The following is a 27998-nucleotide window of genomic DNA, read 5'->3' on the forward strand; positions in this document are numbered from 1 at the left end:
CTTGACACTTGGTAATTCTATATTTACACATCGTGCCAAGGCAATTTGTGTTGTCTGAATGGAATTATAAAACGTTTTTTTTTTGTTTGATGTCGTTTCGCACGCAACCGTTCCGCTAATGCAGCCGTGAAGGACATATTCATGTGAAATTGATTCCGTTTTCATTATATTACATTGCATCAAAAGTTATTGTTTGTCAGCGGGCTCAAATTTACTACTTCGCCATATACGCCACATACTAGGTATATAGTTGTTTGTATTATACAATGCATCTTTCGCTTAGCTTCAACAAGACTATTATAGTTCGGTCTCAAATTATTTGTAGGACCTGTGCGCTCAGGTTCGTTTTAAATAACACAACAGTTTAACTTGTAAGACATATGTAAAATCGCCTGAAAATAACAAAGTTTTTTGCCGAATCTTTTAGTACTGTCATTGCAAAGATTACGTTTAAATGATATTTAAATATGATCCAATTGTCAGCTCATCTGCTGATAATCTTGTCTCATCTTTGTTAATAGTTTGTAGAAGGTGTTCTGGTCTTCCGAAAAACAAAACTATTTCCTCGTTATCACATGCCACTTGGGTGGCAAATAGTCCCTGAATGAACTCAGAAATAAATATAAAAATATTACAAATTAATTTATGGTAACTTATAACAAGTTTCTTTTGTTATTTCAATTACATTTCAACAGATTAAGATGGTTTATTCTCCTTGGAATATTCTATATATATATATATATATATATATATATATATATTTTAAGATTATGGCACGCGAAAGGAAACCTGCAATGTAAAACAAAGCCTTTTTTCTTATTTCTCTTACCGGAGGATATTATGGAACTTGAAATTATTTATACTTTGATCTCGGTAAAATCTTAATTAAATCGTTTCGTTGACCATAATGAAGTTCAGCCTACTACCAAAAACATTATTTCGTGTTATATTGTCCTGAAGCACGTATAAGTTATACGGTATAACCCAAAATATTTATAATAATTTCGTCGTTAATTACATAACAACTATTGTATAGATCTTGCACAATAAAATAAGTTACATCTCAGTATTAAAAGATATACGTACATACATGAATTATATAAACATTGATTGTTTTGTAAATTGTATTCAATGCAGCTGTTAGTTCATATGGCGTTGCGCCATTGTTCGCTAGCTTCTGATTGCTTCTTAATCATTCCAAGTAGTGTTTGGTCTTAAAACTTAAGTGAAAAGGACCTATTACTATTATTACCAATTATTTGTAATTCCAGACCTTGACAGTGGTTTTTTGACTATTTAAATTAATATGGGAATAATATTGACTCCTGTGTGATCTCAAAGGTTTAGTGTCATTAATGGCCTATGATATACAGTACATTGGTCATTGACAGTTAAATACCGTGCAGTGAAATGTAATTTATAGAGCGTAATAAGTGCGTTTATAGATTTATATCGATAATGCTTTTGTGTATGTATTTAGTGAGGGCTATGAATAACGGTTGAGCGATGAATTCGATTGAAATGTTGTTCGGTTTACTATTTGTGATGAGTGTGTGTTCGTCGCTATCGGAGTGGTCAGTTTCTGATTTCAATAAGGTTATTTTCATTTGACATATTTATTATAGGAACAAGATGAACTCTACACAAGTTTAATTATTTTAAAATGTTTTAATGATGTGATATTGTTGTCCGAGTTAAATTTAGGATTAAAACAAGTAGCCTTTTTATTTAAAGTAAAGTTAAGAGCAAATAGTTATTTAGTTAATTATTAGTTTAATAGGGAGCTGCTTAGCTGTCTGCTTTAGAAAGTAATTGTTAAAGTGATTATGTTACTGAAAACTGTTTATGCATGGTTTTTTTTAACTAAATTAGTTATTTTTAATATCGTATTAGAGTTTTGGAAAGAGGTTAACTAGCTTCTTAAATAAATATTTATATTGTAATAGGAGGGAGACACTTCATAGAACCCGGTTGTGGCATGTCACACACGGTTAATGAGACATCGTTGCTAACACAGAATATCTATTGTGAACTTGGTCAAGGATTTTGTTTTGTTCTCACGATTTTCCTTTGACATGTGAGCGGTAGTTATGTTGAGATGTACAAAGTTATAAATGAGTCTTGTAATATTTGTAGTTATGATCTTTGATGTATGAGGAGGATATTATGATATTGGGAAATGTACAACTGAATATTATGGAAGAAAATGAATATAATATATAGTATAATATAATATAATAGTAATAATATATAAATTATTTATATTAATTAATTACTAGCTGATCTACTAAACGTTGTATTGCTGATATAAAAATCGCGATACAAAAGTAACTGTTGATCGTAGATGGGTGAAAATTTGAAGTTGTATGTATTTTTGTAATGCTGACTCATAATCAAACAAATTTAAAAAAAAAATGTTAAAAAAATAAAAAAATAAAAATTTCGTGTGGATTGACCGTAACATTTAGAGGGATGAAAAATAGATGTTGTCCGATTCTCAGACCTATCCAATATGCACTCAGAATTTCATGAGAATTGGTCAAACCGTTTTGGAGGAGTTTGGTCCCGCACACCGTGACACGAGAAAGAATTATATATTTTAAAATAAGATTATGAAGATGTAGGAGATGATGACGCTGGGTACTGACGAAAAAATAAAAGAAGATGACGACGACGATGACGTCACGAATTAATATATAATATAGTATAGTATAGTAGTGTAGTCAACACATTATTATAACTGTTACCTTGATACAATTGATTTATATACCGGCCGTCTGATAACACATCAACGGAAACTACCTTCAATATTGAACATAGCCTATTTTACTGAAACAAGACTATGTTATTTTGAATACAATTTACAAAACATTCTGCATTCAAAGATATTTTAAAAATTACTTGCCTCGTCTGGAAAGCAAACAGACTTAAATGTAAAAAAAACACCCCTACTTCTTATGATGCCAATAGAAAGAATGGCCAAAAACTAATAAATCTTCTCAAGTAACATAGTAATTTAAAAGAAAGTAGTCAATTAAGTGGGTAATTTTTGTAAATTAATTAATGAATTGCTCAAAATGTGATCCCTCTTGTCTTACCCAAATCGCCAATCTTTTAATAAGACCTGTGTCTGTTGATTTTCTTATCATTTTATGGTTAATACTCGATGTGATTTGGCACAATTCTGTGTGTAACTCGCCCACGTTTTCGAATCGCTTTTTGTATAGCATATATTTCACGTATCCCCAAAAAAAGAAATGTAACGGTGTAAGGTCCAAGGATCTGGTCGGCAATCTTATCGGTCCATTCGTACCAATCCAAGTTGAAAACATTCATTTTACGTTGTTCCTTTCTTTTAAAATACTATGTTACTTAACAAGAGATATCAATTTTTGGCCATTCTTTCGATTGGCATCATAAAAGTTGTAGTAGTTTTTTTTTACATTTCAGGCAGTTCGCTTCCCAGACGAGACAAGTATTTTTTAGAAAATGTTTGAATGCAAAAGTACCAACTTTTAAAAATAACATAAAGTCTTCTTTCAGTAAAATAGCCTATCTTTGATATTTAAGAAACTTTCCCTTCATGTCCCATAACTTTGGGACATCCTATATATAAAACAGTTATATAACAATAAAAGACGAGACAAGCAAGACATTATGCTAATGTTAATTACACCCTACCCATTATAATGCAATGCCACTTAAGATTTTTGAAAAACGAAAAAATTATGAATTACACTACAATTGCACTCGTCACCTTGAGACATAAGATGTTAAAACTCATTTGCCCAGTAATTTCACTAGCTACAAACCCCGTCAAACCGAAACACAATAATACTTACACATTACTGTTTCACTCTAAAAACGCCAATTTCGCTTCTTCGCTATTGTGGTATCCATAATCTAGCCGGCATCCTGTGCAAAAAGCCTCTGACTGGTATATTTACTAGTAATAAATTGATATATTATTAAGAAGTCAGTTTAACTCAGTACTCTGAACTATAAAAGCCCTCTACCGCCTTTTCACACGTTTGCAGCAAAAGCTTCGCAATTCTTACATCACCTTTACAACTACAAGTTGAAATTTTAATTGGAGTAACACACATAAGTATTGTAAGCGCAGAAACGAATAGTTCATGTATTGGTTATCAAGATGCTGTAAAGTCCATTGAGGTCGATAGCCGCCAGTAACAGGAACCTAGGGTACAGTCAATCAGAGACTCCGGGTTTATTGCTCATTGTTAACGCACGTGCGGTGTTAATATATACTAGTGCAGCACTGAACTTGCCTTTATTTCTAATGAAATTAATGTCATTTTATGATGGCTTTATGAATGGAAAAATTAAACTAGACTTCTATCACCATTTAACGTTTGAACGGGCTTGTTGGTTAGTGCGAAAACGTGGAGGAAGGCTTTTGTAAGAAAGACCATACGAGATATCGCACACTATGAAATTTTGAATACTGCTCTAAAAAGAAACATTTTTGAAGTGAAACTTCTTTAGAATCGTTGTGATTTCAAACGCGATGAAACAAAAAATTGAGTCCAAGATAGCCGCCGCGCAAATTTATCATTTCAACAAAATGGATATCGAATCCGAGGTTCTTGAGGGTGCAGAGAACGAATTTGGGATCAATTTTGAAATCCAAGATGGCCACCGCGCAAATTTATGATTTCAACAATATGGATATCGAATCCGAATTTCTTAAGAGTGCAGAGAACAAAATTGGCATCATTTATGTTATCCAAGATGGCCGCCGTATAAATTTATTATATCAACAATATGGATATCTAATCCGAGGTTCTCGGATGCGAAAAATTTGAACATCTTCCCTACTAGCCTTGTATCGTGCGGGTTTAGCGCACAGCCGCGAATATGTAAAACATCTTTCCTCCTAGCGTTGTATCGTGCTGGTTTAGCACGCGGCCGCGAAAAAGTAGAACATATTCTCTACTAGCGAGTAATAAGTGATCACCTCTACCAATGCTCCCAATAAGTGACCACCTCTACCAATGCTTCCAATTTTAGTATTATGTGGCCTTCATACATCAGCACTCGTCTTCGCCGCTCGTTTTGCTCTGTTTTGCCAAATAGCCTGGTAAGAAGTTTTTAGTGCAGCATTAGACGTTCGATCTAGGAATGAACTTATTGCACATCTCGACAATATCTTTTAGTAGGCCACCGTTTCGACAATGGTTTGCCTGTCTCCTGCAAATTGGCGTCTAGCTAAAAGCAGGAGTGCTATCAACACACTACAATCACGCCTCCAAGTACCTCTTAAAAGGTTTTGTGAGGCGAAGTCAAATTGCATTGAAAGAATTGGCGTAGTAAGACTTACCCTCCTTCTATCGGGAACTCGTGCGTTTATTCCCTCGAGAAGGCAGTAGAAAGAAATTTATGTCAGCCCGCCTATCCAACTCTGCTCAGGTACGATGAATCACTGACCCATGACCCGAAAGAGAAAGTTGTCCTCCTGAATCTGTCTTCGGGTCTAGCTCGGCTTTGGATGACGAAGTTCCTGTCACCACCACCGCTTATTCCTCGGTGCGACTCTTAAATATACTGAAGCGAAAATTCTGGTATGGTGCCGTGTTTAAAGAGATTCACTGGTATACCTTTAGCAAATATTTATGCTGCATACGTAACTATTCATGTTCTTGTAAGTCGTAGCACTTGTTTGTCTCTATTGTATTCTAATAAAGATTACATGCTGAGTGCGCATAAATAATTTTTCACTTTAATTATATTGATAAAAAACTCCGAGAACTCAAAAAGCCTGGTATGCGGTTAAAGGGTCATACATTTCCGTATGTTTGCATATGAGTCGGATTTAGATATGTTATCAGCTGCTATCAGTGGTATCAAGTTGTGAGTTGTGACCGGCGCGGTGTAAAGCTTGTGTAGCAATTACCTAACGTGCTTGCCAATGTTTGGTGGGCGTTCATCGGTAAGGCCGAGTGAGTGTTATAAGAAACTTTCTGGATCTTTAACTTAATGAGTTTGTTACTCATGTAGTATTGTTATTTGTCATGTGTTACTGTTGCGGATTGTTGACTTCCTGGGTTTCTATAAGCGATGCTTTAGTTTTTTCCATATTAAATGATCTTGAATTCAGCTACTCGTGTTGTGAGGCGACTTAAAATACTACAATCAATGAATCATTCGATAATTGTTCCTCGCAGCAAATTGACTTAAATGATGTGAAAAGAGTAGCTTGATTTAAGGAATAAAAAAGAGAAGACCGCTAGTGTTTGTCACTGTCAAAATCCGTCCTCATCACGATGCCTTCAAGTCACACAATATAACATACCGTCCGCTGTGGTAACATACCTGCTGATTTTATATAATAAACAAATTTTGATTACTATGCTCAGCCAGTTCTATGCGGTTTATTATTCACATCTAGGGGCTAACCTGTAGCAATGCTACCGCTAACAATAATGTTACCATATATTGCTGGTAATGCATTCAACTTAACTAGTTACTTTAATTAAATTCCACGTTAATTTGTTCTGATATAGAATCCATCTTAAAAAATTGCGGACTCTTGGGACACATAGATTAGTTTAAATATTCTGAACCATATAACAGCGTGGATGGTGATGAAGCTCGTTTGTAAAATACTCATATTTTATTTTCATTTAAGTGTCATTTCTCTACCAACAATTCAAGTTATTTCATTTGTATATTAGCTCACGTGCATCTCGAGTCTTGTGTCTCCGCTTATTTGCCAAGTAACACTTGCACAAACATTATTCTCTAGAATGTTCATACGTACAGCGACAAAGCCATCCTTATCACAATTTCATGCGCCGCTTATTCGACACCTAACAAGGAATGAGTTCATTTATTTTTGAACGTTTAAATTTGCGATAAGCTTTCAATTAGTGTTTTTTTCCGAAGGACATTAGACGAAAATGGTTTCGAATTGCTAACCAACGTCAGTTGCTATTTCCTGCTATTTAGTCGATTGCTAAGTTTGTTTAATTTTATTTGCATCCTTTTTTTAACTCTGAGCGTTCGTTGTTTTTATTGATAGTCGAGATCTTACTAGTAGTTGCAGTCTGAGGTTATTTTTATGTATGTACACCGATTACGCTGACATTTATGAACCGTTTACGTGATTCCTCTTTTGGTTTATGTGGAATTGTTGCCATTTGGTCCAATAAAAATTTCACATAGTTTAGCCGAGTAGTTTTCATTTAATGAACGTTAATGTTTACTTGGATGATGTTATTCTTTACGTGGACGATGTAATTTTATTACGTGTGCAGCTTTTTTAGGAGTTTTCATTTACGTCGATTATATATTTGCCCGTGTTCCGATAAATGGGTCTTAGGCCTGTCATTCAACATCCCTCTGTCACCGTGATATTAATTATTATAACATTTGAACAAGGTCTTAATTTCAAAACTTCCCTGTCCGCATTAAGTTTAATGAAGTTAACTAATTGTCAGTAATGATGTAAATAGCCGTTTAGCATTTCGTGTTCAGACACCGTATGGTCGTTGGTTACGGCAGAGTGGTCGCAAGGCCGCTAGATGACACTCATTTGAGACATGCAATCTTTAAGCTCGGTCGATGGAAGGTCATTTGGCATAAGGCAGGTTGGGCTCCTGCGAGGAAAATAAAATTACCCAGGGCATTTTTCCTGACCCCACCTAGTTCTTTATATTTGTTATGCGAATGACGGCGGTTATTTCTGAAAGGCCCTTTCAATATGTCAACTGTTGAGCAAGTGCTGGGTAGTGATTAGTGGTAGTATCCACTTTTCCGCAGATAAACTACTTCTACATTTCCTCCACTATTATAAAAGATCGTAACCTTAAGAAACCGAGCTATTAAAGATAATATCCAAAATGGCGATGCTTATTATTCTTTCACACTCACACTCTATAATTACTATTTGTACTTATACACGCGGCATTAGTATATGATAAAACCAGTACTAAAGTTATTGTAACGAGACTGATCTGCCATAATAGGGCCGTGGTGAAAACAATAACATCACATGAAACGAAAAGTGATTGTTTAATCTTCTATTCATTTAAAACACTGCTAGAGATTATTATTAAATGCCCTACTCTGAATATTACAGAAACTGTAAAACCAAGATAATTCACCGATCAATTAGCACAAAGCAACGATAAGTAATTCTAAGCAAATACGTTCTATGAGTTTGAGTCTTCGGGGTAAGTGAGATTTGATATTAAGTTTTAATCGAAATGCATAATAGCCAAGACTGTGTAGATTATAGTTAAGATAATACGTTGTCACTGTACCATTTGGTGCTTTTTACCTGTTAATGTGAGTCGTCGAATAATGAACTCACCACACTTGATACCTTATTTTTTTGCTTTTGCCCATTTAGTGACATCTCGTAATATTTGGGATTATATATCGGCTCGCATACGAGTACACCTAATCTGTCATCGGCTGAAGTTTGCTTGGGCGACGACGGCCGAATTCGCAAGATCGAATCAAACACTTGTAAAAGAAAGAGAGCGCGTACACAAACACGACCGTGATCGTCCGATAACGACCGAAAACGGCCAATCAACCGTTGAGTTTCTTGATTGGGATTTCTTGCCAGTCTGCCGGCATCTATAACCGTGCAAATTATAAATATAAACAAACACTGCATTCAAAGAACTTGATGGTTTGTAATATTAATTCTGAAATAAGGTAGTCAAACAGTTGTTGTACATAAATTCTGTACATAAATTTTACATCCATCTCAACAGGCCGATGTCGCCGACGTTGACGTCGACGAATTGAGTTGTGGTATTTATTATCTAACGATACATTTCTTAGAATTCCTCCAATTTAAAAACGCGTCGCACACCGTCAACGTCCAATGTGTGCACTGCACTAGTGATACACGGATGCAGTGTGAGCACATGCTCGTCCGAGTTACTCGTCCGGCTTGTTCTGTCCGCCATTTGCTGTTTTGATGTACGTGAGCCGTAAGAATTACCCCCATATTATACAGCTGGTGTCATATCCGATTGCGTTACGTTTCGAAGAGTATGTCATGAGTCAACACTGAACAAGCATAGATAACGTATCGTGTTTGAACAGACATATTAGTAACTGTTAGTAACGAACTAAAGCCGTCCTTGATTCAATGTGGCGCATATTTGAGACTTATTTATTAATCACAACTTGATACAATTTCAATTTTGGAGTAACCTTTATAAAAAGCGACACGACCATGCTAAAGCCCACCCCCCGTTCTTTAGTTCCAATTGATTCCCTCCTGAAATTACCATTAGCACTTTCTTACTTATGCTTACGTTATAAAATTTTAAATAACTTCATTCTATATTTCTTAGTTATGTGTCTTGATTGTCAGGACAAATGTTTTTGTAAATTTAGATAATATAATATTTACGAATATTCTGTGTCCTCTCAAAACTTCCATCATTTGGGCTTCCCGAGAGCATGTGCAAGTGGACCTCCAGCTTCCTCACTGGGCGTAGCATACAGGTCGTTGTCGACGGATATTGCTCGAACCCGAAGCCCGTGAATGCTGGAGTGCCCCAAGGCTGTGTGCTATCTCCTACGCTGTTTCTTCTGCATATCAATGATATGTTGAACACCTCCAACATGCACTGCTATTCGGATGACAGCACTGGTGATGCCGTATACACGGGCCATGCAGGTCTCTCTCGGGAAATCGTCGACCAGTGCCGGGACAAACTTGAGTCTTCTATCGAGTCCTCTCTCGAGAAGGTCGCGGAATGGGGTAAATTGAACCTTATCCAATGAAACCCCCACAAGACTCAAGTTTGCGCGTTTACCACTAAAAAAACCCCATTTGTCGTATCATCGCTCTTTGAGAACACTTCTTTTAAAGCCGCGCCTAGTATCGGAATACTGGGTCTCGAAATCTCGATCGATTGCCAATTCCGTGGCCATCTGGAGGGCAAAGCCAACTTGGCTTCGAAGAAGCTGGGCGTCATCAATAGAGCACGGCAATACTTCAAGCCGGCCCACATTCTAGCGCTCTACAAAGCGCAGGGCCGGCCACACATGGAGTATTGCTGTCATCTCTGGTCTGGTGCACCCCAGTATCTGCTCGATCCATTTGACCGCGTGCAACGTAGAGCAGCTCGAATTGTCGGGGAGTCAGTGCTCTGTCAACGGCTGGATCACTTGGCGTTGCGTAGAGACGTCGCTTCATTGTGTGTCTTCTACCGCATTTATCACGGGGAGTGTTCCGAAGAGCTGTTTAACCTGATTCCTGCCGCCGAATTCCACCTTCGCACGACACGCCACAAGTTAGGATATCATCCCCACCATCTGGATGTGTGGCGGTCCTCCACAGTGCGGTTTTCAAGAAGCTTTCTCCCTCGTACTACAAAGCTGTGGAATGAGCTTCCTTGGGCGGTATTTCCGGGACGATACGACATGGGTACCTTCAAAAAAAGCGCGTACACCTTCCTTAAAGGCCGGCAACGCTCTTGTGATTCCTCTGGTGTTGCAAGAGAATGTGGGCGGCGGTGATCACTTATCACCGGGTGACCCGTACGCTCGTTTGTCCTATTCCGTAAAAAAAAAATTGTCAGCACTGTTCATTTTCTTTTACTGATTTTGATTCTATCCTATCAAAATAATTAGGGACTAATTATGGCTCATACCCGAAACATATTGATTCCCATAGTAATGTACCAAAATCAATATATAAGTGACAAAATGTGTTATGTTTATTTAATTGCTTGCAAAGGCTTTTTTGCTCTTCCAAAAGAGTTCTTAAGTTAAAAGAAATTATACTAATAATAAATACTGTTCCAAAATTAACCACAACGAGATATTTCTTGAAATAGGTAATTTTAAACTCGTTTAGCTTCGTCAAATCAATAGCGATATAATTTCAATCGATTTGTTCTTATCTACACTTTAAATGAAAAGTGTTTACTGAAACACTCGAAACCATCATAATGATCCAATATTTGATATATTTTATCGAAGCACAATTAAATTCATAAATATCTTTCTTTCCAGAGGCTCGCTAAGAGAAATGGGATTAAAGAAGAAGATTCTAATTGGTATTGGGATCCACCGCAGCAGTCTACGAGACCCATCGATAGTGGCACTGCAGAAAAATACGAAACTCTTTCAGTTGAACTACAAAATGAATTATCCACCTTAGACCATGACCACGATGGTCCGAAACCTTCTAAACATGAGGAAGAACTGAACAGGCTACGAGAAGAGAACAAAAATCTTACCAACAATCTTGAAGATCTAGATAATCAGCATCAACTGGCAATGGAAAAACTTCTGAATCTTAAACGGGAATTGCAGAAAAATTTCGAGCTACTTAAACAAGAACACGAGGAGTTAAAAAATGCAAATGATGACTATGCAGCTCAAGTTAATCATTTACAAACAAAGCTAAGTGAGAGAGATAAGGAAATTGAAAGCATTAAGTCATCGCACGCAGATTATGAAACTCTTCATCGTAAATACCAACACTTAGAAAAAATACACAGTTTATTAAGAGAAAATGCAGAAAAGTTCCAAGAAGAAAACCAAGAATTGCACGAAGAAGTTTTTAAATTACAAGAGCAAGTCACAAAATTGGAACATGATGTTGAAATAGCATTAAAACAGTGTGATAATTTAGATATGGTATCCAAAGCGAAATATGAAGAGGTTTTGAATAGATTGAATGATTTGGCTAGAGTTCATAACACAGATCAATTTCAGTTAGACGAAATAAATATTGACGATAATGCAAAGAGTGTTATCGAAACGCTAAAACGTGATATTTCTGATTTAAGGCACCAATTATCTCAGTCTAAATCAGAAGATTTGATTGATAGCAAGGTTGTTAAGTCAGATAAAATTATGCAACTTTACAATCGTTACGTTAATTTTGATTTACCTATCGATTATGTTGGTGAAATTCCTTCTTCTACGGACAACATTGTATTATTTAAATTGGAAAGCGTGTTCAAAACAGTAAACTCTTTTAAAAAAAAAATAGATGTTTTGGAGCAAAAGGTATTGGAGAAAAAACATACAATAAATCATCTGAAGAGTCAAATAGAGGAACTAAGTGCAGAAAATGAATATTTAACGTCTGACATTCAACATTATGAACAAGATTTGGATGAAATGAAAAAAAATAATGATTTCCTAATATCAGAAATAGCAGCTTTAAAAAATACATCGAAATTGGAGCCAATAATAGAAACACACGAAGATAATCTTGTAGAATTAGAATCAGAACTAGCTGACTGCAATCATATGAATAAAACCTTTGAAGTTGAGATCAAAAGAGTAGAAAGCGAACTAAATGAAGTTAAATCCGAAAAAACAATTTTACAAGAAAGCTTAAATGACTTACGAAAAAAGTACACGTCAATGCTTGATGAATTAGATTCATTTAAGCTACAAACAAAATCAGTCGAAGAACTGGAAAGTAGTGCCAATGCTACGTGTCAAAACCAACAATTTAATAAGTCACGTGATGTTGTTGCGGACTTAAAAAAGCGTTTAAGTGTAGCAAATTCCAAAAACGAGCAACTGTCTATTGACTTGCATATAATAGAGAATGACAAAGTGTTATTAACGAAAGAAGTTGATGATTTAAAACATGCGCTGTCGGAAAAATCCTCATCGCACAAAGAATTAGAGTCACTTAAAATTATTTTAGATCAAAAATTGAAGGACTTAGAAATTAAATTAGATGATCTATTAAAACATAAACAAGAGATAGAAAATGAAAATTTGAGACTTGAACAGCAGGTAAAAAACTTTACCGTAGAAATCACGAGCCAGGTCAATCATGAAGATATTCTCAATGAAAATGCTGAACTTGCAAGAAACTTGAATGTACTACAAACAGAAAATTTTGCTTATTTGGAAAATATTAATGAACTTAATAATGAAATTATCAAACTACAAGAAGAACAAAATAATTTAGTCATAGCAAATGATACTCTGAAAGAAACTATAGAAAAAGAAACACAGAAATATGCTGCGCTTGAATCCAAAATGCAGGCTTTCAAAAGTAAATCCGATAAGTTTGACGAGCTTTATCACAATCAAACCGTCCTCAAAGAAGAAAATAAACATCTGCTGGAGCAATCGTTAATTTTGGAAGCAGAACTAACGTCAACAAATCGTAAAATAGTAAGCCTCGAAGAAGAATTTGAAAAACTAATGATAGAGTTAAATGATAAGGATGTATTGATTGCTTCACTAAATGCATCTGTATCTCAATACAAAAGCCACATTAATGAATTAGAGGAGAATATATCTGAATTAAATAAAGTAATGATTGTTAAGAGCGATGAAGTTAATGCGCTGCGATTAAATTTACAAGAAGTAACAGAAAAGCTTAACAAATTAAATGCATCGTGTTCTTTGAGCCATGATGAACTGAAAAGACTTCATACTGAGAATGAAGAAACCAGTAAGCAAATTTTTGCATTAAATGATGAAATAAACACAAAAAATTCTGAAATATCAATTTTATCCGAGAAATTGAGATCCTTACATTCTGAACACCAATTACAATTAGATGAAAAAGAGAATTTCATAAAAAATCTTCAACAATCTATTAAAGAAATAACCGATACAGCTAAAAATAATACTCAGCAAAATGATGAAATTGTGAAAATCATCGAAGAAAAGGAAATGACCGAGAAAAAAATAATTGAACTTACAAATAATTTATCATTATTGGAATATCAATTAACGGAATATAAGAATAAATGCGAAACGTTTAACAATAAGCGAAAAGAATATGAAGTATTAATCGAACAATGTAACAATGAGAAAAACAATTTAATAAACTTAGTAAACTTAAAACATAACGAAAGCCTGCAATACCATGCTGAGATACAGCGATTAAATCAAATCGTAATAGAGCAAGCCGATGAATTGAGAAAAACAAATGAACATAAAGATGTATTACAAAAAAATGATCATGAAACTTGCCTAAATTGCACCAATTTATTACTCTCAATAAAAGACAAGGATGAGACAATAATGTCACTGAATCAGAACACTAGTACGCTTGAGCATCTTAAAGTCGAGTTGAACATTGCAAATGAGACAATACAAAGCTTAACCAAAAAATGTGAAGACTTAGATAAACATATGTCATTACATTTGGAGAGTGTTAAGAAATTGACAGCAGAAAACGCACAGGTAAGTTTTTAAAAACATGTTTGTATTCCATGTAATATTTTCGTTTACTTTATTTCATGTGTCTTTTAGTATTTCTGTAGGGACATAATTTGAACTTTGTATTACCAATGTAATTTAATGTTGTTTGCCTATGTATCACTAGTTGTCCGAGAAAGAACGGAACTCTTCTAAGGAGCTTGAAAGGTTACGAGAACATTTAGTGGAAACGGAAGATAACTACACGCAGGAACTGATGACATGCGAACAAAAGTTGACGGAATGTCAGAGTAGGCTGTACCAAGTTGAAGAGAGGGCAAAACAAACTAGCACAGTCTATACCAGCAATAGGTAAGAACCCCCGCTTCAAAGTTAACCTCAAATAAACTTTATTCAATTAGGCTTAAACTAAGCACTTTTGAATCGTCACTATAAATATTTCTATAAAATTACTGAATCAACCACATGTTCAGAAGTAAAAGTATAGCTCGTGAGAATAAATACACAAGAAACTCAATGACCACTCTTTTCTATCAATAGAGTATTTGTCAATGGCTTTAATGTACGAAATATAATAAAAAAAATATATAAATTATCCTATAGTGGAGGACAATGAAATCCACCTTTAGAGCTTGAATTCATTGTTTGTGAAAGGATGCTTCGTGAACATGATGCATGCATTAAGTTAGTAAAGTTTTATATTTCAAGTAGTAAGTAAGCGTGAAGTCGTAGTTTAACTGAAATAAAAAAACAATAAGCTATTTAGGTATTTTGAGCTAAGATCCAATTTACATCTTTACAGGCTTCATGTATTTTTCAATTTGACATTTACAAATTATTTTGCAATAATAATGTCTACTCAAGCGAGAAATGAATAAATTAGGTATTATTGTAATTTGCACGTCATACATTTAAAAACTGGAATGTTAAATGCTTTAGCATTAATCTTTTGTTGTGCAGTATTAGAGCAAATCAAGAAGTGGAGACTCTCCGAAATCAAATAAAATTGCTGGAGAAGCAGAGAGAGGACGTACAGACGCGGCTGAGTGATGCTGAAGATTCGAGAAACAGGAGTGAAGCAGCCCTTATAAACCTTCAAGTTGTTTTAGAACAGTTTCAATTAGGTAATGTTCATAATACTAGTTCTAGCATACATACTAATGAAATACACACAATCGTTGAGTAAAACCTAAAAGAATGACAACTTATTGCTTTCTTATGAATTGTTAAAAAAAGGAACTAGTTACTTTATATAAGATAAGGGGACACGCTTTACTTATTTTTTTATTTTATGTATATATTATATCGACTTTAAAATAATTTGTAAATGAATTTTACAAATAAGATTATTTAAGATAAACCCATCACGTACTATTTTCATAAATAGCTGTTTTCAGACTGGTATTCTTACATTTTTAATGGATACCTATAGGTTACCCTACACACATAGTGCCAAGGCACTATATTTGTACCTAGGCAATTAGGGTCGTTTCAAAATTCCCTTGATGTTAAATTCTATTATCTAGTGTATTCTGAACGTTACTACCTTGTAAACAAACAAAGCCTTGATACAGAGACCATTCATTAAAATACTTTTAAAATTTTGCAGATAAAGAACGCGACGTAGATGCAGCGACTGAGAAAATAAAAAATAAAATGGCTGAAATTAAACGTGAAAATTTAAGATTACAAGATGAAATAGCACACTTAAATGCGAAATTGGAAGAATCTGTAGCAGGCCTTAAGGCGGCTTCTAGGCTTGGTGACCAGGTGGAATCAAAAACAGCTCAAATTAATGATTTAAAGGAGCAAGGTATGTTGAATATTAATAATATTGAAATACGTCAATAATTATTAAATTAAATTAGGTATTTAAAGTAAGTTTAAATTACTTACTTATATCTGAATTTTTTTGTGTTATTTTCGATACATTTTCATAATATTGAAATCGTTTTACTATATTTTGGTTTAATTATTGTGTTGAATCATATTTAAATGTATAAATTTTGTTAATTTGGATTGGGGTCAAAATTATTTATAAATTTATTGTTTAATTTCTTTTTTGTTTTTAAGTCCAAGTAGCGAGTAATGGTTACATTAGTAGTCGCTCCATTGAATTGTATTTTATATTTTATCTGCGCAATGCATTGTACACTTTATTTTTCTAGAATTATGATTTCGTATACCCTTAGTATTATCAGGTGATTGGCTAAATATCAGCTGGTAATTCTGGGATAGTGTCCTTCCCCAGACTGTCAGTTGATATACAGTCATGCACCGTTCCACTGCAATAGTTGAAAATTTGACACACGTAAGTTTTATGTCGATGATTTTGTGTCGCTTTCGTGTGTCCCATGTTTGTTTTATGTATACTTAGATGTGCGCCATGATTCTGTAATTCTTTCAATTAACTTTATAGCCTATAAATCAAAATAGATGTTTGAATCTTGATTTTGATCCTGGCTTTAATTTCTCATTATAATATTATGTGCATGTGATATAAAAAATATATGAAACGGAATCCTGGCGCAATGCGTTTCAAGTTTTGATTTTTTTTTAATTTTAATGGCAAAATTTTAAAGGCTTTTTTCTGTTATTGATTGGAAGCTTCACAACTCAAATACAAAGTAACTTTCTTATATCATAAAATATTGGCTAATTCCAAATAAATGTGAATTAATTGAAAACTCAAACTCAATCGTATCGTGAATTGCCTTTTTAAGTTTACCTCATTGTTTTAAAATTGCTTCGCAGCATTTTGAAGACCCAAGCTTGCACGTACTTCGATCTAATCTCATTTGGTAACTGTGAGGTTTGTCACGACGCGACGACTGTTGTACGATGTGTCGGACGACAGATCGTAGCGCGCACTCAGATTACCATATGGGGTTTGATTGAGGGGTGTTGTGACATCGTGACGTCCTATTTTTAAATTTTATGTTTATTGCCTGTCAGTTTTGGAATGATAGTCAAAGTAAATTCAATTAAATGCACTTTACCACACCTGATTTCTGGTCATGAAATTTCCCAAATATTTTAATCTTTGGGGTAAATTTTGGCTATCATATTATAAATGTTTAGCACATGTTACGTAGGCATCGCACTTTGTATGTTAAATATTATGATGAAACATCTCGTTGTAATTACTGGGTAAAGAAATAGTTTGGTTGTGACCAATTCAGTAGGTAATAATATCGATTCTTCTTAGTTTTTACGTTTTCGATTTTGGTTATAGACGCGCCGTTATAGCAACTTTTTCATTTTGTTACTGACATAATTCGTGGATTACATTTTTATCTTCGGTACCTGTTTTTGATATTTTCATTTGTTTGTCGCGTCTTAGCTCGTTTGTAAATTTCCAACAATCATTGTAACGAGATGTTTTTTGCTAGTCAAAAGAAAATACGTAACTGTCGATAAGTATGCCAGTGCTGCCGAGGAATAGAAGTCTTTAGAAGAAATCGCCGCATTGCCTCTGAGTATTACTTCAGGTACTGGCGGTTTTCGTGGGAGTTCAGTTATTGTGAATGCGAACATTTTGATTCGTCAACTTTTGCTCAGACTTTTAGCGACAACAATCCTGCTTGATGAGAAAAAGCTACGGCGCATTACAAAGCTGTATATAATATTGCCAGAGAGATCAATCAATTCAACGCCTATATTATAAGTTTTAAGAGTATGATATCAAAAAATCAAGGCAAGTTGATGGATCAAAACTCGTCATTAACAAGGGCTGAGACATATTCCCTACCCAGTGACTGAATAATACTTTGAAGTCGTGTGTGCATTTACATCGAGAGTTCTTCATCAAGACTAGTGCATGGTAAGAGTAGATTTAACTTTTTTATTTTTTTTAGTTATAATTTTTTGACGTTGTTTGAGTTCTCTCCAGAGATAGAATTCGAGAAATGTGTGTGTGATTTGATATCTTGATGACAGCTCCAACCATTTTAATGAAATTTTACAGGTGTTTTTGGGGGTGAGCTTATTTGAGAATTCATTATTTCGACTTCTTCTACGGTCGGAGCTCGTTCACACAAGTAATATATTAATACAGTTTGATATAGCAAATACAATGCTTTTAATGGTAGGAGCTTCCTTGCGTTGTGTTTCCGGGATGATATGACATGGGTTCACCTTCAAAAAATCTTCAGTGCTTGCACATTTTTAAAGGCCGGAAACGCTCCTGGGCGGTGGTGATCATTTAATCATAGGTGACGTAAAGACAAAGAATATAGAAAAGTTTTTAAAATTAAAGTGAACCTATTTAACAAATGAGAATGATTTTTTGGAACACGTATTATGTGTTGATAGAAATCTTAAGATTTAACTTTTGGTATGGGTTTTAATGTATTTTGCAGTACGTACACTACAAGTGTCAGTAGCCGCTTCAGAGGACAGGTATTACAACGCGATCTCCAACCAACAAGACAAAGTGGACAAGAATCTGGTGAAGAACCTGGTCATCAACTATGTAGTGGCGGCTGGCCAGAACAACTTGAATAAGTGAGTTCCGTGACTTGTTAGTTGACTCTGGTGTTACAAGAGAATGTGGGCGGCGGTGATCACTTAACACCAGGTGACACGTACGCTCGTTTGTCCTCTTCCATAAATAATATTATGGGGGCAAAAATAAAGTATCAGAAAAAAAAATTGTGGCCTAAAAACCCACAGACAATAGAAATACATAGTAAAAATCAACAGAATCCGTCGAAAATCTCTTGTTGGAACTCTACTTTGTAACCTTTATTCACAAGAATCATAGCTAAATTACTAAACCTAAGGTACTTAGCGCTCACCACGTGGACTAAGTAAGGAGTATAGCGTAGATACGTTCAGAGTCAAATAAATTTAATATTTTCAGTTAGGCGCTTTTGAATCGTCACTATAAATATTTATTTTAAATTACTGAATCAACCAAATATTTGGAAAAAGTAGAGCTCGGGACAAGAACATACAAGAAACTCAACGGCCAATCTTTTCAATATATCGAGTATAAAATAATAATAAATACATAACAAATTAGTTTGGAAGGTGTTGCATCCAATAGAATATGAATCGTGTTCAAAATTTAAAGCGTTACAAGTAAAAAGTAATAATAAAGATTAAATTGTATAAATATATATATCGTATATTGGCTGCATACCTTTAGAGCTTGATTAGCTTTACGTATGTACACTAACTCCTCAGTTTACTTATTTTACATACAAAAAATATGATTATTTAATATTTCAGGACGCAAACTCTCCGGATCCTCTCAACTGTGTTAGACTTTAACCAGAAGGAATGTGAGAAACTGGGTTTGGTGAAGGCCGCGACAGCAGCGGACGGTCTAGCCGCCGAGTTTGTCAAGTTTCTGCAGAACGAATCGAAACCCCGGCCGCCGCCACCTGACATGATGAGTCTACGAAGTACGCCGGCTTCGTCGAGGAAGAGTTCGACGATTGGTAAGCGAGAGCTAATAGAGAAAGAGCATCAAATTTGTACTTTTTAACTGACTTCAAAAAAAGGAGGAGGTTCTCAATCCGTCGATATCTTTTTTTTTATGTTTTTTACCTCAAAACTTTTGACTGGGTGAACCAATTTAGATAATTCTTTGATAATTTTTATTTGAATGCTGGTGCTTTCCGTGTGGTCCTATTGTAATTTTGTCCATATTTGACAATGGCAACCATGAGAAAACCATAAAAGTCTTTAATTTGCTATAAGTTTGTGCGCGAGAAATTTAAGAATAACTCAATATCGCGCGAACCGATTTCGATATTTCTTTTTTTATTGGAAAGGATATACTTCAATGGAAGTTTGGTTAGATTCTAATTATGGGATCCATGAAAAAGTAACGGAACTCTTCAAGTCTTATGAGCAAATTAACGATACTAGGACCAATCTTTTTTATGCTATGTGGATATTTGGGTCACCTACCTTTATGGTCAAGAAATTGTCGTAGTCAAATATGATCAATAGATCTCCTTAATGACTCACAGAAAGGCTGCGATCTATGGCAGAATTTCTAACTGTCTGTAATAAAATTGCAATGCGCTTACGTTCATTGCTGCATTGCAAGATTTAGTAGACCTACACAAATTTTGACAAATTATTAGTTAGTGTAGTTCAGACTCACTAAAAATCTAAAAATAAAATAAAAAATAACCGACTTCAAAAACACTACTTATATCAAAACAATAGATATAATATACACTGGCCTGCAAAAGTAAGTATCACACTTTTCAAATTAATTTTTTTTCTTAACTATTAAGATTAAAAACGTTTTGTTGCAAATTTTATAGGCTTTAATTCTTAGAAACTAAAATTATACATTAGTAACATTTTTAACTTAAAAAATATAAAACAATTAAAATAGAAATTTTTAGTTTAGTGTAAAAAAAATCAACTAAAATGTATTACATGTTATTTAATTTTTAAGAACTGGTATTGCCTCCTCGAGCTCTGATTACAGCTTCGATCCGGTTTGGCATACTGAACACTAGGTTTCGGAGCCGATGTTGGGGAATATTCTCCCATTCTTCTACCAGGGCCTGCTTTAGTGCCCTGAGGGTAGTAGGTGGTGGTGGTATGCGATTTCTGACTAGCCTCCCTAGCTCATCCCAGGCGTGTTCAGTCGGGTTGAGATCAGGACTTCTTGATGGCCAAGCCATCACGCTGATGGCTAAAGGGAGAATCGAGACTCATCTGCAAACAAAATTCTTGACCATTCTTCTTCATCCCACTGCATGTGTTCACGGGCGTATCGCAGTCTTGCTACTCGATGCTGTATCTCGAGTTTTAGGCCACTCGCTGGTCTTCGGGGTTTCAAATTTGCTTCAGCAAGTCTTCTTCTCACTGTGCTGTCACTAATGTAGTCCCTCCGGGTCTGAAGTAGCTGTTGCTGGACTTCAACTGCATTTTGGTGGCCCACCATTCTTGCAGTGCGACGCATACTGATGCCTAGTTCCCGAAAAGCCATGATCCTAGCACATTCTTCAACTGAAAGAGGCATGATCAATAAATGTTATGTGCTTTTTAGCATAAATTTTTAAAACAAGACCCATCGATCTTGAAAAAAATTTAAAACAGAAAGAAAAATGTGAATGGTAAAATTGTAATTCGGAAACGTCCACTTGAAAAAGGAATGGTTTTGTTTTTGAAGTTTTTTTCAGCCAATTCTTAAAAGAATGTTACCGACTATAAAGTTTTTATGTACAAAATTAAATTCTCTTTGGAGTCCTTTTTATTTCGAAAGTATATATTGTGAACTTAAAACGTTATTTTAAAAGTGTGATTCTTGAACTTTTGAAGGCCAGTGTAGTTTTAATTATTATTAAGTTTTACTTCAATCGCGCGTAAAGGTTACACTCACATACTTTTCACATACTTTTCCCAAAAACGTTATCCCAATTTTAAAAGTGTGATACTTACTTTTGAAGGCCAGTGTAATATGCACTAAATAGTATGAAAATAATTGTGTATTTTTGTACAATCTATTCTAGTAACAATTATTATTATTTTTGGAGTCGGTTTCAGCCAAGGTAGGTTTGTTACTAGATACAAAGGTGAGATGTGCTTGAGTCGCACGCGCGACGTGAGGAGTAGAGAGGCGAGAGCGGGCGGGTTTTTTTGTTAAAATTTTATTTAAATTATACATAACGGTATGAAACGTACAGCCGAATGAACGAACATCTCAGGGACGCAGTACTATTTGGTGAGCTACTAAGTTATACCGAGCTGAATGAGCTCGTAATATATTCGGTACTTGTATGAGTGAGTGATGTAGTATATATCAGTATTACTCATACAGCTCTGTTGTATCAATCACTCGGGAGCTGAACAACTCTAGGCTGTTAAGTTTGGTCGAGCAACAGCTAACGTCCTTAATTATGGTAAAAATCACACTGATCCGACATAAAAAATTTGGAATTTCTCATTTCGGTATATTAGAATCATTCTATATCACTATTATATTTTGTCAGTGTTTGATAATAAATCTATATTACTTCGTATTTCATAATTGAAGAGCACACATTCAATAAGATGTGTTATAATTTATGAAGTAAAGACGTGTAATTTTAATTAATAAATATTTGTATTGTAATTGTAACTATACTAAGGCCAACCAGACGATATAAAGAATGTAAACAAAGGGACCGCTACTGAGTTGCATTATACTAAGATATATTGTCATTAAAACGACTGATTCGGACTCTTCATCTTTGTCTCATAGAGACGACAGCGATTAGATCAAATGAATAAAAATGTTTTGAACCCCTGAAACTTTGTTTACATTATTTATCTTGTCTCGTTGGCCTTACGATATATTATAGAAACAGATGGCAGTTTGAACCCCAATTTTTTTCTTATGGAATTATGTATCAATGTGGATTATTATTATATCGATGTGTGGAACAGTAGGCAGAGCAAATCCGGATCTCAAAAAGATAAATTGTTACAGGACCAAACCCAGTATTCGAAGTCAGCCACAAGAGAAACCCGTCAACCGGTTCCAGTAACTTACTCTTCCAGAATATCGATGCCGACACGTCATCACAAAAGTCCATGGACTCCGACACCAAAGTGATTCCGATTACGACGCTTGACACTGGCGTCAACCAAACGAGGAATAACGAAGGCGCCATTTTGAAACATGTTTTGAAAGATATGTAGAGTTTTGTGGTGATTATGCGATATCTTTGAAAAAGTGCTACATTTCTGATAACTCACTGAATTTTCAATATACATTTCAATATTTCAGTCCATAAGGTGTAATAAGTCTGAAATTCAGTAAATTTGAGATAAGTATAAGAAATTGTTTCATAAAAAATAACCCATCATTATCACAGAGCAATAAGTCGATAAGTGAATACAGTTAAGTTGTTACTTCCCATATGTCGTCAAAGTCTAGGATATTTTCGGACGTAGTGCGAATGCGCTCTAACAATTCTGTGATCCGAAATAATAGCATATTTTCAGGACATTAGAGTTTATGAAAAATTTTACATGATTTTCAAATACCGCTGAATTTCTGTGAGATATATTTGTGAACATTTCTAATAATATATCAACAGTATTGGCAATTTTTCGATATTATTCAAGTTAATGTTAAGGATATTAAACTTTTTCTATACATCTAAAATTACCGTCAATCTGTAATTTCACCATTATTCTAAGTTTCGTAATTAAATGACGAATTAATCTTATTAAGAAACGCCCGCGTCATTATTTGAAGGCACTACCAGCACTACTGCCTACTCTATACAGTGCAGTGTTTTGTGTGTTATTGATATGATACTTGACATTCCGACGTCATGAAGTGAGTCGTTATATCAAACTCTAGTATAGTGTGAAGTCACTTCTTTATTCAAGTATTTAACAATTGCCAAACTCAGACAGACGCCGACGACCACTCAAATTACATTGTGACTGTTATGGCCCGACTTGCATGTTTCGTTTGCTTCCTATAAAAATACGACCATGAGAGAAAAAAATTGCTATCAACATACAAACTTAACAGAGCGATTTTTGAGTCTTGGACGCTGGAATTTGAAGACTTATTCTCGTTGGTTATAATTATTCTTACTCAAGTTTGATTTCGAGCGCTTGACTCCACATGGTTTAAGAAACGTAATGCCCAATTGATTAAAAAATTCGCACGAGCATCGAATGTTTGACATTAGTATAACTGAGCAAGTGGTTGTTTTAGGGTATTTATTGGTTTTTATTATTAACATTATTTTATCTGACTTTAATTATGAAATATTATTTTACGTGAATCCACTGCTTTTACGTGAGTTTAAATTAATTTAATATTAAATCTATCTCTTCTATATCGAGCCAAGATAAACTTAAAATACAAAACAAAAATATTATATTGCACCGAGCCATGAAACGTGTACAAATTGTCAAACAAAGTCAAATATCATGAAGTTGGTTACACACACAAATAGGTAGATAAGCGAACTTAATAAATCGTCTAATAACTGCTTGCATATACTTAATTGGGAATATTGACATATTTAAAATTACTTTACAATAGCTAAATACGAACGCTTTTGTCTCCACCATAATATGTAAACTTCGTAATATGGGCACCCGAGCAAAGCAATAATTCTGATTCAAATAATTTTTATTCAAAATAAGAGTTAAATCACTTATTAAACGACAAAACAAAACTACAAAATATATAAGCCGTACCTTATATATTCATTATATGTAATACAGACATGGAGGTATGTGTATGTATAAATGTATGTAGGTAGAGAGTGACTGCACTCGCGTAAAGGCCATATCTTAGTTCGCTAAAAACGTTGAAATGAAACATCAGTGTTCGATTGTTAATATGTCAGCGCTTTTAAAGGACGGCGTTTTTTTCAAGTTGTGTTAAGTATTAAGTACAGGGCGGTCGAATGCTGTTTTGTGGAATATTTTTTTGCGGTCCTTCTTTCTTTCCTTGGGTTTTAACGCCACGCTTTTTAACTCTCAACAAGTGCAAGATGTAAATATGCATTTAGTTTCTTTTCTGTAATTCCACTGATATAAATAAAGAGAACGTTAGTATTGTATCACTCCTGTCACTTACATAATTAATCTTTCAATACTAGTCTATATTATCATTATCTAAGGATCATAAACTGACTATACGTTTTTAAACAGTACTTTCTTAGTCGGTACATAGGTAGACCGATTATATTGTTTGACTATTAATAATATGATGAGGTATAGTTTAGGTATTTTTCTTGTCTTTTAATTTTAAATGTTTAATTGTTGTAGGAATCTATATCACCTGCCTTGAGTGTTTTCTGTGCGAGTGCACACATACCTTTAGAGTTCTAGATGTCGGTTGTATTTTTGTAAATATAATTTGTGCCTTATATAGATAAAACGCTACTTTGCGATAGCGTTTCGAGACAGCTTTATTCCAAATAACAATTTAGTATGTGTATATTAGTTATTTTTTGTATTCGATCAAAATATATTTAAAGAAATAGTTATTCTTTGATTGTAAATCAATGGTAATTGTTTTATTTGCATGTTTTGTTAAACTAATTAGTTAGAATTGTGTTACTCTTTTTTTATTATTCTTTATCCATGGATAGAGCAAAATTGTATAGGTACCAACAAAATACCTGATTAGGAAATGACCAGTTCAAATCACAATTTTATTGATATATTCTTACACACACTCTCATTAATTTCCTCACGTATTATTTTTATGTTGTTATTGAGTATTATGTCTAGAAATTTAAAGAGGATATTTGAAATATACAATATGTTATCAATTTTTTATTACAATAACTACAAAAAGATAAAAATAAAATACAAAATACTGACTAGAGTCAGAATAGTTTAAGTGGTCGTTAATATTAATTTACGATCTCTTAAACTATTAGGCTGACTTTATTGGTAAATAAATTGGTGTTATTTAAACTAAAAAGCAACAAGCCTACGGTATAGGTTATAGTAGTAGGAGTAGTAGGTTACTATAAAAATGAGGAGACATGGACATAGCTTTTGCCCTGTCTTTTCTATCAACGGAAACAGGAGTACATAATATATATGTTATGATACAGTAAAACAAATATTCATTTTGGCACTAATATTCTGTATAAAGGTGAGGATTCATTAAACTATCGATTCTACTTACTTGCGTGGTTTTTGCAAGCGTTGTGACCACTCACTTTCAAACTTACAACTACCCTCAATTTTCAATAACTTTATTTAGTTGCATACAATCAATTTATTATGATCGAAAGTGTATAAGTTTGTTTTTAATTGTATTATACTGAATCTGATTGTTTTGAAATGTATTCTGAATACAATTTTATCATTATTATTATATTTTTCCATGTAAGTATTATTATTCGTAATTGAATATAATTCTTATATATTTATTAGAATAAATAAAAATATAATGTTAACAAATAATAAAATAGTTTTTATTAGATTCTTTACCTTTACGAATTTCTTTTTATTAATATTTAATCTAATTTGTACCCGAGTTTGACGTAAAGGTTAGTATTATGTTTGTTAGTCTTATGTATGTATATTTATTCCTTTGTAGCGCTTGAGATACCAATCGCATTGGCTGATTTTGATAGCTCGTGTTGCTTGACAATCGTTGAAAACAGGCCAGGTTTATTACTTTAGTGTGCATGACAACTTACGTCTTACACTAGCGATTTGTATGTCACTTTGTGTAAGTGTGCGTGCATTGTTCAAAATAGAAGTAAACTGTCAACCTCAATTTTTTTGACGTTTTCACAGCTGTCACTAGCCTAGCGGAACTATCTAAGAAAAAAGCGATTTACTCGATTGTATGATACGTGCAGTCATTGATAGATTGACAGATGACGGCTATAATCTTGTAAAAAACGGAGATAGCAGAAATCCACTAATCCACGTTTTAAGAAACTGTTCGCTTGCAAACTTAGCCGGATTATACTTGGTCGCCATAATATTGTAATGACTTCTATGGAGGGTAGAAGGAAATGCGTTACATTAGGGTGGCACTAGATTGGCATCAGGATAGATCATAAAAGAAGCGCCAAATATAAAATAATACTAATCACTCTAGATGCTCGTTTCCCTATTATAATTCTGTAAAATTATATTTTCTAAATTATTTTTTACAACGTAAGTTGTTGAAATTTTCAAAAATTCAGTACTTTAGTCGACAATGATATTAGAATATTAACTCACCAGCCTACACCAGCGCCATTGTGGTGTGTTTCTGAACTGTTATTTACAATATAAGCTGGATACTTTTTCAACTTTTCTCCCATATGAGATTATTCTCCTTCACCTGCATATATACACTACATATTACTATTTCAAACATAAGTCAAATAAAATGACTGCACGTTTCATAGTAAACTAAATTTAAATTTGTACTCAGACAGTCCCGCCTCTTATAACGCAGTATTTACACCCTCTTTGGCTGCTACAGTCTATCAATCTTTGTGATATGTACCGAGATAGCAAGGCCTATTATCATACGCTAAGTCTGTTGTCACCCAAATGTTACTGATCCGGTCTTATCTATTTCATGACGTCATATATTCCGCGTCCTCTGCCCTGTAATCAATTTCATGACGTCATAGTTGTAATTATTTTGTATGAAAATTGGTATTCGCCTAGTGTATAAGTATTTGCCAATAGTGATATTGAATTTTAATTGTAAAGAATTAAATAAAATCTTCTCAAATTTTAGTGAGACTTGGACTCGATAGTTACGAAACACTGGCGGTCAATTGGTATTTTGCGGCAGAGCAGTATGCCGGAATCGCGCGCTCGGTCACACTTAGGGCGTTTGTAGGCAAATAATAACATGCCGTATTTCTTTCTATTTTTGTATAAATTATTGCCTATTGCAATGTAATTAAGAAACTAATTTAGGTAATTATTATTGTAAAACTATTTGCCCTCTTGTTATTTCCTTGTGGTTGCTAACAGATGTGAGTGGTGGTGACATCCAAACTTTTTGCTATTTGCTAGCTATACACCATGACTGGTGAGCCACTAACGATAGACGAAGAGGTGATATTTAGCGATCATAAATGACGATGAAATAATATTAAAAATATATATTAATTGACTACTTAGTACACGTAACCTATACTGAAGTAATTAAATAACGCTATTTGCGAGGCGATAATACTACATTCCTCTTGTATTGTTATAATGATATGAAGAGATTACTATCTCTAGTTCAATATATATATATGTGATTGTTAATTTTGTGTAGAATTAATCTGCTTGCTTAATACAGTTTTATTTAAGGTTGATTATAATTAATATTATACTGTTCATATTGTATTATAATTATTGTAATTGTTTAATAAATATTTCATACGATTTTA

General features: G+C 34.1%; 1 protein-coding gene across 2 annotated transcripts in view; it reads left to right on the forward strand.

Moving 5' to 3' along the window:
- The window catches only part of LOC126974644 (thyroid receptor-interacting protein 11-like), a 109606-nt gene extending 81613 nt beyond the window's left edge, over nucleotides 1-27993 (forward strand). For both annotated transcript variants that reach the window (XM_050822182.1, XM_050822191.1), the window contains 7 exons: nucleotides 11011-14172; nucleotides 14315-14499; nucleotides 15109-15272; nucleotides 15758-15961; nucleotides 18510-18654; nucleotides 19384-19595; nucleotides 22595-27993. In XM_050822182.1, coding sequence (XP_050678139.1) covers nucleotides 11011-14172; nucleotides 14315-14499; nucleotides 15109-15272; nucleotides 15758-15961; nucleotides 18510-18654; nucleotides 19384-19595; nucleotides 22595-22806 — 4284 coding nt within the window. In that variant the 3' untranslated portion in view covers nucleotides 22807-27993. The remainder of the gene's footprint in view (nucleotides 1-11010; nucleotides 14173-14314; nucleotides 14500-15108; nucleotides 15273-15757; nucleotides 15962-18509; nucleotides 18655-19383; nucleotides 19596-22594) is intronic.
- The last annotated feature ends 5 nt before the right edge of the window (nucleotides 27994-27998 follow it).

This window comes from Leptidea sinapis, chromosome 2 (genome assembly GCF_905404315.1).
Source record: "Leptidea sinapis chromosome 2, ilLepSina1.1, whole genome shotgun sequence".
Taxonomy (NCBI): domain Eukaryota; kingdom Metazoa; phylum Arthropoda; class Insecta; order Lepidoptera; family Pieridae; genus Leptidea; species Leptidea sinapis.